The 12,036-nt window shown below is 44.7% G+C and overlaps 1 protein-coding gene across 3 annotated transcripts; it reads left to right on the forward strand.

Moving 5' to 3' along the window:
• The first annotated feature begins 3,112 nt into the window (after positions 1-3,112).
• cipcb (CLOCK-interacting pacemaker b) lies at positions 3,113-9,668 on the forward strand. 3 transcript variants are annotated; one of them, XM_030109618.1, is made up of 4 exons: positions 3,113-3,469; positions 4,235-4,424; positions 4,508-4,692; positions 5,826-9,668. In XM_030109618.1, the coding sequence occupies exons 2-4, from the start codon at positions 4,316-4,318 to the stop codon at positions 6,732-6,734; spliced, it is 1,203 nt and encodes a 400-aa protein (XP_029965478.1). In that variant the 5' UTR covers positions 3,113-3,469; positions 4,235-4,315; the 3' UTR covers positions 6,735-9,668. The 3 variants fall into 3 exon arrangements, with proteins under 3 accessions (XP_029965478.1, XP_029965480.1, XP_029965479.1); XM_030109620.1 differs by having other exon boundaries at positions 4,303-4,424; XM_030109619.1 differs by having other exon boundaries at positions 3,113-4,424.
• The last annotated feature ends 2,368 nt before the right edge of the window (positions 9,669-12,036 follow it).

Here is a 12,036-nt window from a genome sequence, read left to right on the forward strand (position 1 = left end):
GAGAAGAGGATTAAAGCCTTCATCCATTATTAACTTTTAACTGATTAACTGTCAGATCAGTCTCAACATTCAAAGAGAGGCCAGAGGTGCTCTCCACGACTCCGTGTTTATTATGACTTTCATCGCTTTGAAACCCATTTGAATTTAGAGCAAAGACAATGATCAAAAGGAATCACCATATTTGACTCGATGTATGTTAGCTGTACTTTTTACTGTTTTGTCCTCTGATGAGCTGCCTGAATATGAGACATGAAATGTTTGTTATTCAATAAAATGCGCTCTAAACACAAAGAACTTCATTGTGATCTACATTTGCATTTGCAGACTGTTCGAGTCAGTAACATGTGAGGACACTGAGTGAGCTCTTTATCTGGCCACCCTCTGTAGTAAACACACAGTTGGCAAAGCACAAGGGGTGGCTGTTGTCTATTGATCTGCATTGAATTCACAGCCTTTCTGAGACATGTGAGATGAGAGAGAGATGCTGTTTGATTTAATTGGAAAGCTTCCTCATAGTGTTCCACAAAAGAGGACGATTGAGCACAGTAGACAGCTCCGAGCTGCGATGAGGAAACAGCGGCCATTCAATGTGTCTTATAGTATTTAGAAATATTGGTTTTGGTGTTCAACAGATAACACAATCTTATCCATTTTGTAAAAGCTTGCAGAACAGGGAAGGGTCAATCATGTGAAAGAGCTTTTTGTGGTGTGAGTATCCAGAGGTATTGTGATGGGGTAGGCAGGGTAAGCAATCCCTTATGCCCCATGGTTAGAGAGGGGGCCATGACAGGGGGCTTTCATCGGTCCATATCAGTGACAGTATGATGGAACCTCTGTACTCTGGAACAAACACAGTCAGTCAGGATTTGTTTCCTGTGTGCTGGTTAAAACGGGGCCTCTCAGAGACAGGGGACATTTTATAGATGATCGATATCGATGACACAGCTTCAAACTCTCTCTAATCTGCAACAGCTTGTTGAGAATCTCCCAGATGCAGCCCGGTGCTGCTGTTCGATGAAACATGTTTAGAAAAAAAAAAAAAAAAAAAAGAGGCACGTTGACTCCAGCTTTATGCAAGTTGGAAAAATAGCAGATAGAGAAGCAGACATGGGATCTGAAGTGTGCAGGTTTGAATACTGCAGTGGACAGGTCACGATTGTGGGTCCCTGAGCAAGACCTTTGACCCCACCACCAGCTCTGCAGTGACTTAAAGGTGCATTAAGGAGTTTTTCAACTTTAAAAATACTTATTTTCCACCATAAATATGTTACAAATATTCAATGATGTGTAGAATGTGCCCTGACATATTCATTGTAAGTACCGCTAACAGCACTAAATTGTCACTTGAAAGTTGCAGTGCCGGTCCGGCACCAGAATTTTTTTGGGGAGAATTAGAGATGATGTGACTTAATGCATGCTCCCGCTGGCCTGATTTCCTTAGGTTTCGTTTTGTCCGCCATTACTCCGCCAGATGCTTAACGAGCAGCAACCGAGCGGTGTTCAGGATGGATCTTCCAGAAAGTAAGAAAAGACTGGCTTCTAGCACTGCCACAGCTCCAGCACAGACCCCACCAGGCAAAAGAAACTTAAATTTTACTCGAGCGCAACTAAAAGAGCGAGGAAGGAATTCCCTTCTTCCGAGCACGTACATGGATGCAAGCCGCAGGCACGAGTGTTTCACTAAGCTGCAGTTATGCCCAAGGCCTGCAGGGGCCGCTGTTTTGCATAAAATGTGCAAACTCCTTAATGCACCTTTAAAGGGATACTTCAACATTTTAGTAAATTGGCCCATTTAGCGCAATTCCTAAGTCATTTCAAACAGCATACTTACTTTTTTTGTGAGGGCGAGCTATTGTTTATTCAGAGGTGAGTCGGGGAAGGTTTTCGGGACGGACACAATGGAAGTCAATGGTATTTTTGTTCCCCCTCGTCAAACTGATCAAATACACAATCCAACAATCCCAAAACACTTTGGTGGACACGTTATCATCCGCACATTCACTACGCTGTGGAACACCAACAAATAATTTTGTAGCGTTGCGACACTGAAGCAAATACTGGGAACTACTTTTTCTTTTGAAATCACTACGCCCAGACGCCATGTTTAGTAAGTAGTTCCATCTTAGCAATCTTCGCATAAACAACTCAATCTGGTAATTTTGCATTAATATTTCACAGCGGAGTGAATGTGCGGACTATAACGTGTCCACCAAAGTGTTTTGGGGTTGTTGGATTGTGTATTTGATGAGTTTGACGAGGGGAAGCAAAAATACCGCCCACTTCCATTGTGTCCGTCCCGACAACCTTCCCCGACTCACCTCTGAATAAACAATAGCTCGCCCTCACAAAAACAGTAAGTCTGCTGTTTAAAATGACTAAGGAATTGCGCTAAATGGGCCAATTTGCCAAAACGTTGAAGTATCCCTTTAATGTGTCTGCCAACTGCATCCTAGAGATAGGATGTGGAAATGCAGAAAAGGGAATTTCCGCAGGAATACTAAGAAAGCATGACGAGTTTTCATTTTATAATTTTAAGGCAGAAAATTTTGATTTGTAGTTAACAGTTTTTTCTCCACCATGTCCAAATGACAGAGAAAACATTGCACTGCATCACCTTTTGACTCCCTATCTCTGCAGCCTCTGGTGAGAGGAGGGTCCCAGACTGCGTCTCTGCAGGAAACGTGTCTTCATCCTCATTTAGGTTTTCGGAGCTGGAACAGAACATGCAGACTTAAGAGCAGCAGGCCTACACGTGAGCGCGTTTTGTTGGGAGGGACGTGGTTTTGTTTACTCCCCTGAACATGCTGCAGTGTCTTGCTCTCTTTACTATTATGTAATAGCCCGGGAGCTCTCACGTCAGTGGATTCCCCGCCGGTACATTGGAGATGCCTGCACTGTACAACACACCTCCAAACTACATACGGCGGACACGATGTCCTTAACTTGCCACACATTTGGCAGCGGTCACGTTTTTCAGCTGCTGGCGGCGCTGGCCAATCAGAAGCCAGGAGACACGTTCGGTGGGCGGGCCCAGCGGCATACAGACAGTGACGTATGTTACGCTCCAGACATGGGCACGCCCACAATCACCAAATATGGCACATCAGAGTTTCGCACCGAATATACAGTTCTCGGTGTCGGTGAACAAAGGTTCGGAGATTAAGCTATCGACGGAACATCGGCCGGTGATAGCCCACTCCCGCGTTAGACTCCCACAGAGGACGAGTCGGCTGCAACCCCCAACGGCGACTGCCACCGTGCTCCGCATGTGACCGGGCGCGCGGGGGGGGAGGAGCGCCGTGTCTCGTGGACGGTACCGTGGAACACCGAGTCCTCACAGCGAGCAGCCGCCCAGACGCAACCGTAAGCCCGTCCCGGATGTGAGGCTCGCGTACACCCGCAACTCTGCGTCCGTGGAGCAGCAGCGACGGCGAAGTACGAACATCTCAGCAACGAGGGGGGAAAAAAAGTACGACTATTTATCTTGTTTGTCGCTCATTTTGACGAGTTTTTAGCGTTTCGAGTACTTCGTCACTCTGAATTTTAGCTGGCGTTGACCCGACCGAGGCATTAGCTTGGGGAGGCTAACTACACTCCTGACAAAAAGAGATGTTTGGATTTTTAAAATGTTCAATAGGGGTTCCCATCTGCATAGAAAACGCTAAGACTTGATACTTATATTTCTGAACTGTGGTTTAGTTTAGTGAAGGTAGCCCGGTCTTCAGGTCACATTTAGTCAAAGCAGCTTTTTACTAAATGAATTAATATTTCTGCAGTTTCAGGTGATTTCCAATGACTCGCATGTAGTTTTGTCTTGAATGTGCTTTGATTTTTGTCGAATGATGTGAAGTACAGATGCAAAACCAACACGAACACCTCATAGGACACTTTAATAAACAACTTTAAAGCAAGTCTTTAAATATTATCTTGCCATATTTTTTGGTAACTGATCCTAATGCTGTTGGAGATACATGATGCCATACTTTGGATGAACGGGTACATGTAATCTTATAGGCAGTTATTCTGTTACATTCAGCCCAGCATTGTTTAATAAGGGTGGATAAAGTGCAAGGCAGCCAAATCAGGAAGTAGCCATTGTTCTTATTACAATACTCAAAGGGCAAGTGTGATGCCAAGCTGGTAGCTAGCATGTCACCTTTTTTTGAATTTTGTGTGTGTTCATTCCTGTTGTAGAGAAGGAAAGAGGCTCTTTTACGTGTTGTTTGATCCCCAGCTGCAGCATTAATATGCTGATGTAGTTTTGTGAGGCGTTGTGGACCCACAAGGACATTATCAATACAGCAGCAACGCAGAGATGAGCGCCAAAAGGAAGGCGGAGAATCACTCCAAGGCGGCGAGCCGACAGCGCATCGCGAAGCCCACCGGCTCCCGGGCTGACTCGGAGAGGGACTCCGGATTCTCAGGTTGAGCCCCACTCTGGCACTGTGATGTAAATGTGATGTAGATTACAGGCCGTAACTTAACTGGAACTTCGTCTTGTCTATAGATGCCAGCTCAGAGCATATGAGCACGATGCACGCCACAGACATGGAGGATTCACCCAACCCCATCGTGCAGCAGGGGTCCCAGTCAGCCGGCTCGGGACAGCAGCCCTCTCAGCTGGCTGTGGTGGGGGGCTCCTACTCCAGCCTGTCCCCTATGATCATCATGAACAACGTCCTCCTCAAGCAGGTGAGACAAATAAAAGGGTTCCAGTACATTAAACATTAACTCAAATGAACAGAGTTAATGAATCACTCATTTGAAGAATTCCTTCAACTCGTCGTCTCAAGGCTTCAGCCACAGGTCAGACGGGTCGCCACAAAGATTGTTTGGCCTTAATGAGTCTTCAGTTTGGTTGCAGATCAGTGGATTGTGTCTCCAGAAAGACTGGGTAAACACTTAAACCGATAGTAGTCAGTCCGGTGTGAGCAGAATGCACGAGCTCGAACTGAATGAGCACACAGAACAGGACAATGTGAAGAAGAAAACCAACTCATGACGCCTTCAGTTGGTTATTGAAGTTCTGCTGACAAATATCTTTGCAACAAAAATTATTAAATCAATTTTTTTAGTTGTCAAAAGTAGTTCTCATTTTTTATCTTCCATTTTTATGTACAAAAAGTACAGAAATCTGTGAGAAACTTCAAATGCATAACGATCGCTCTTACATTCCAACAGCCTTTTGTTGTTTTTGATTTATTTTTTTCCATTTGTGTTGGACATAATTGTGCTGTTGTGCCTATCAAGGTTAGTCCTTTTAATGTGCTGAGCTTTAATGAATTGACTTTCCTCTGCATGTCTTGAGCGTTAAGACTGGCCAGCCACTTGGAAAATTAGAATTGACCTGATCCAATTTGCTTGGCGACGCTTCCCACCTGAATGAATGAGAGTCTGCACAGACGTTTATCAATATGTGTTACATGTTCTTGTTGATTGCTTAAAGATTCTGACATATTTGATTTGTCATTGTGGTTGTGCGTTTACCTCTTTATTGTAAGTAGTTTACATTGGTACTATAATCTGTTTTGGCTCACTGATGCTGTCGAGCGTGTGTGTGTGTGTGTGCAGTCCCTCTGAATGAATGGACTACGAGCCGGTTGTCAGGATACTTAATCCTGCCCTACTGACAGGTGGAAAGCCAATCAGAGGCCACGAGGTTCGATTCCTGAAGCTCTCGATACAAGATGAAGCTTAGTGAGGCGTACCGGGTGTGTTGTGTCTTTTCCTTTTAGCGCGGAGAACGTGGTGGTTATTGCTGTGATGACGTTATGTTCTGGGAAAACTGTGTTGATTTTTCAAGATTGTGGTTCTTGTCTTTGCAGCCCGGAGATCCTCCACCCGCTCTGAAGCCCTGGGGCTTCAGCCCCGCGGTGGAGGTGGTGCAGCCGGTGGGCCAACATCCTCAGGTCGTCTTTCTCCAGCCGGTGGTCTCTCGACAAGCTTCCCCCGCCTCAAAGGAAACAACCTCCAGACACAGGCGGCCCAAGAAGTACCTTCCAATCCTCAAATCCTACCCTAAGATTGCCCCGCACCCAGGAGACGGCTCCAGCTCCTCTGGTAGAGGAACCGCTTCCTCCTCCTCCTCCTCCTCTTCCTCCTCCTCTTCTTCAGGGTCAGAGCGAGGCTCTCTGACAAACAATCGAGACCACTGCCAGAGAGAGAAGCTGCAGAGGAGCGTCTCTACCTCCGGTTCCACCACACCGAGTCTTCCTGGTACCCCCAGCTCCATGTCTCCTCAGCTCCAGAGTCAACTGTCTCTCCCCGCAACGGATTCCAGCAGCAGCAGTAGCCTCGCACGGGAAAGACCTCCACCGGCTGCCGGCCAGACGGAGCTGATGCCCTCCCTGTCTTTCACTCACACCAGTGGTTCCAAAACCCAGACGCTTCCCGCTCCCTGGACGGTGGCCCAGGAGGAAATCTCGCCCAGACAATCTGACCTCTGTGACAGTGACGCCGATTCAAAGAGGAAGCGCTTCTGCAACACGTACAACATCCTGAGCAAGTCGGGCCTGCTGGACATCACGCTGCGCACCAAGGAGCTCCTCCGGCAGAACCGCCGCACCCAGAGCGACCTGGAGCGGCTCAAAGAGAACACGGACCTGTTCCTCCAGGCGCTGCGGAGCGGAGACTCCAGCATCTGCGTGAAGCTGCAGGCCAGTCTTCAGGAGGAGGACCGGGAGAAGGAGAGGGAGAGAGAGAGGGCCGCTCAGGCCAGCGTGAAGGCAGATTAGACCCGGACGGGGGTGTGCCGCAGTAATCCTCCAGCGCGAGATGGAGAGGAGGGTCCCGGCTGTGGGGGTGGTTTGGAGCACGCACAGACAGATGGACTGAAAGTAATGTGCTTCATTACATACCCCCCCCCCCCCCCCCCCCCCCCCCCCCCCCCATACACACACACACACACACACTCCCCAACTCTCAGGCTGTGGCCTACATTTTGGCTGCTGGGTCCCCGACACGCCACGCCAACCTAAAAAAAAAAAAAAATTGCAGACATTTTTGGTGCCTGAAAACTGCTGTTAGAAGTTGCACTTGAACTCACCACGGATCATTTGTTGGCAGCTAGTTGACCAGCGTCACGTACAGCTTCTCTGCAGCATACGGTATTTCTTATCCAAAAAGATAGAAGCTAATAAAACAGTTTTTAACCACAGGTGTGAGACAATAGTCTAACTTTATGGTAGCTGTCTGAACTCCAGTAAAATCCACTCGGTTTATCTGATCGAGATTAAAAGCGGCTGGTGCCGTACATGTAGGGCATGCTGCAAAAAAAGAAAGAAAAAAGTGCTATTTGGACCATGAAAAACTTTGGGCTCTGCCCAATGAAGCAGTGTTGGCCTGGTGTGTGAGGGACCTAATAAGGCCAGAACCGCAGCTCGCTGAGCGCTTCCACAGAGTCGGCTGCACGGCAGTTCTCCGACTTCCCGGCAGTCCAGATCTAAAAACAATCATTAAATCATGGTATGTTAATGCTTAATTTATTCAAAAGCAAAAGGCAATTAAGGTAGTCGCTGTGGCTGTGTGACGTCTGGTTACATAAGATCTGGTTACATTTGCGTCTTGTTTTCTCAGTGTGCCGCGTTGAGACGGAGGAGCGCAGTGAAAACATAATCCAATAGAGCGGCGATTATATAAAAACTGTAATTATGGGAGGGTTAAGGAGATCTTCTGATGCCACCATCGCGAAAGAGCAAACCAGTGCCTCGAGTCTCTTTTTCTGTTTGTTTTATTCTGCACTAAAAGAACAAAAAAGAGGAAGAAAAAAAGAACTGGATTTATGACATATTCAATGCTCCTGAGAGCGTTTCAAGTTCACCTTTCCCATCTCGATGGTGGATGTTCCTGTGCAGACCGGCTGGAAGGAAGGAAAGCTCTTAATAGCTGTTTATGTGCTTGCCAGGTAGCATCTCATTGTGCGGGGTGTTTTCCTGTCGCTCCACAGCCGTCGTCAGCGCCTGACGTCTGACCGTGTTGTTCTGATGGGTGTAATTTAATGTGGCAGCGTCATCTGACTTCAAACGCAGACATATTTTTTGTATTTGTCGAACGTACCTTCCTGTTTACATTTGAATGATTGTCTGCTAAAATAAGACCAGTTATTGTGCATATATTACCGGCCTGTCGGCGCCTAAAGCTTTCTTTTTATTTTTTACGTTACTCAATCCGAATTACGAGTAGTTAATGAGCTTTTGATGCACTACTTTGTGTTTTTTTTTAATATAAATTATGGCCTTAAAATCTAAATTCTGTGTATGACGGCAAACTTTTTTGCACTAAAGTGATCTAAAAGTAGCTCTGAAGCATCTTCCAGAGAGAGTTTACTGGCAGCTCGGGTACTGTAGCGCGGACTGTGTCGTCACTGGCACAATAACGGTTTAGAGATCCGCGTCTCCTAGGAAGATGAGATTAATGTTGTTCGTATTTAAACATGAGCTGTCAGGATATGGAACTATCCAGTGATGTGTTTGCTCATGTCGGCTTCAAATGAAACATCGCCAAAAAAGGGAAACTCTTGGGTTTTTTGGGGTTTTTTTTCTTTCTTTTAATCTGTCGTCTAAATGTCGGAGACAACATTTCAGTGTGACGGTCTTTGTCATGCAGTTCTGCTTCTTTTTGTGAATGGGTTGTGGGCGTCCTGGAAATAACCTGCTGCCTGTCTTTGTTTGGATTCCTGTGAAGAACCGTACTTGTGTCAGAAGCATGTTCTTATCTCTGGAACTTAGCGGATTGAGTCGACTCCGGGCTTCTTCTGTTCCATGTGTGATAGTTTGAGGTTTCACTGAGGAAATTTGAGGTTTTTCCGCCCTGCCTGTTGGGTATCGAGGCCTTATAATTATCCCCCACCTCCTCACAAAACGTGCTGCAAAGCTTCGGGTTGGTTTTGGTTGAGATTCGCGTTAACGCCAACCTGCACGGTTCAGGTTTCAACCCTTCTCCTCGTCTATTCGACTCTCTTTCCTCCAGATGAATCTTCTTTCTTATCAGCGCCTTGTGTCGTCTTACTATCGTGCAGCTGTTTACTGAGACACAGCCGGTTCCTCGCATTTCCCCCCAGGTTTAAACCCCGAACAGATGGAAAAGGTTCATGTGTCCAATGTTTAAAAAAAAACAAAACAAAAAAAACCCACAAATAATTTCTTTCATGCTTTTTTTGTGTATGTCGATTTCATATTCTGTTTTGAATGAGGTGCGATCTCCTACATATCTCTTTCAAATGTCTGTTTATTTAGGATATTTACAGTTTTAAAGCCACATTTGTTGCAGGAGGCAGGACTCTAGATGTCTGTAATGTGTTTTTTTTTTTAATAGATCAGTCTACTTTTAATACCACGTGTCCTTAATGAAGGCCTTATTAAGACACTTGAGGGTTGAAGTAAGACTTCTGGCACTGTTACGTTCTCTTTTTGTTTTGTTTTTGCCTTTGCTGTTTTCTAGAAGTCACGTTGTTTGAGTTGCGACACAAACGGTGCAGAATTCTTCATTTGTTGGGACCAAAAGCGAAACCGACGTTGACCGTTATCAGACGCACAGTGGACTCCAGCTCCCCTGTCTAAACCTTGGTGTGTTGCTGGGTGGCTGCCACAAAAAAAAAAAAAACCAAAAAGTTAATCGCACAACGATATCTGAGGGGTTTTGCACCAGTTCAGATCACAGCACACTGTTACCTGAAGTTTGGGATTTCAAATGAGGATTTTTTTATTTATTTATTTTTTCCCAGGCCATGCATTTTACAATCTTGCATCATAAATGCAAATCTATAAGCATTGCTGGTACGCCACGATTCAATCTGACTATATTTTTGAAAAAAAAAAAGTAACTTGAAGTCTTTATTGCCACTATTGTATCGTTAATGCTGTTTACGGTTTTCAGCTTTGTGATCTGAAATGTTTATTTGAAAAGGAGAAAAGGTGGGGCGGGCCACGTGTAATTCTTCAATTTTCCCCTTCAAATGTCGGCAGCTTTTGAGTTCCTCTTTCTGCCTTTTAATTAATTTATTTTTTTAAAGTTTGGGTATCGACTCTACTTCATCCACAACAGTAACAGGGGGAGGAAAAAAAAAAAACAACCATTCAATTGTTTGGGATTTTCTGCAGTTTCAGGAAGCACAAAAGATTCGGTAAATGATATTTTGCAGACTGAATGTAGCACAGTTTGCTTTTAATCTTCTTTTTTTTTTAATGTAAATGCAGAAAGTGACTGAACTCTTTGTGAGATTTTCCAAAACAGTCTGACGTCTTGGATCGTGACACTCCTCATGAACGTGAACTGTACGACCAGTACAGATGAAGAAAGATTTTGATGTAACATGCTTTTAGGGCTCTTTTTTGTACATTTTAGAGACTCATTGCTTGTGTAATAAATGTCGTTTCAACAAAGACGCCGGTGTTTGATGTGTTGATGTGGTGAACGGTACGAGCGCTTCGTATATGTATACATCACTGAAGTTTGAAAACTTTTCAGTTGAAGATTTAAGGTTCTGCTTTTCCATTTGCAGGCTGGAGGCGGGAGCGTTTGGGTTCCACCCTCTCGTTCGTGCTGTAAAGCAACCTTGAGAGGATTCCTGCAGTTTTTGACGCTCGTGTTTACTCTCGGTCAAGGATGAGCTGATTAGGAAATGCGGGCCAGACGGCGTCGTGACTTCTTCTCTCGCTGGTCTCAGGATTCAAGGACTATTTATGATTCACGTGACTTCCTTTTCATCAAATTATACAAAAGACACTGACGCTGCCTGTTGACGTGCTGGCTGGCGCTCCTGTCTGCACGTATTCCCTGAGGTGGACTCGTTGACCGCTCTAATCTCCGGCGTCCTGTGAAGGCCGTGGGTCACAGAGGCGAGCTGCTTTCAGTTCATGTAGCAGATTGTAAAGCTCTTTCTTTTCAATACATGATAGTAGAAATAATGTCAAAAGACTGCAATCGATGCAACACTGAATTTTGAAGTTAGATTATCAATCTGTTGATCTTGACTCCCCATCGTTCGGTCAGCTCTAATCTATTATCCAGCTAATCTGTATTAAGTTAAATGAAAACGCGGAGGAAGTTGAACATATTCAATCCTGCCCCTTTGCTTCTTTTTAATTTAGCATCAAACGTCAACAGTGTCATTAAATCAACATCTGTAATTACAAATTATATGCAGCATTGTCCACAAACACAGATCCTCATTGTCATCCCTTGCAAGAATCAATTCTGTTTCCTTTCTTAAGCTGAAATATGTTTGATATTTATTTTATTTCCACACACAATTTGCTCCAAGGACAGCAGGTCGCCACAGACACACCTTGACTTCAAAAGGACTCAGTTGAATTCACACGTACAGCATGAGTCACGTGTAAAGAGAACCAGAGATTTGTGTGTGACCTTTGTATTTAATTATTGTTTTTACTCAACATTTAAAATACCAGGTGAAAGATGCCCAATTTAATTTCTCACTTGGCATTTTTTTTTCCTGCCTCTGCAGACTAAATCAGTTCTTTATCTTTGTGAAACGGTTACATGTGACGTCTTCAATTTCCACTGCCAGCATGAACGTCAAGTTGCACTTGTTCCCTTGGTTACACTTTTGTCTCCTCAACATGAGCTTCAACCAAGCAGTTATTACACCATTCAAGAGGATTACATTCAAGTTTGAGTTCCTTTCTCTTTTTCTATAACACAATGATACAGTAGGTACCAGCCTTTCATGATGATTGTGCCTGATTGTACAGCGGCCGTTAACAGTCTGTAATTTTAATCTGAATAAAGCTTTGGATGATGATTGCTTTGCTCCTAATGTGTGTCTCAGTTGATTTTTTTTTTTAAAGTTCAGTTTTAAGACCTGACAGTCAGAAAGTCTTTAAACCACACATACAGACAGTGTCACTGAACAAAAATCAAGTCAGCTGATGTGTCGGCCCTCGATGGTAGAGCTAAATTTACATATGGCCCTTTGGGAGAAATAGTTTCACACACCTGTCCTAGAGCAAAAAGGTACAGGCACAGAGCGAACATGCTATCTTGATACACAAAAACCTCTCTGTTTGTAGCATTTTT

Source organism: Salarias fasciatus, chromosome 15 (genome assembly GCF_902148845.1).
Source record: "Salarias fasciatus chromosome 15, fSalaFa1.1, whole genome shotgun sequence".
NCBI classification, from domain to species: Eukaryota; Metazoa; Chordata; class Actinopteri; order Blenniiformes; family Blenniidae; genus Salarias; species Salarias fasciatus.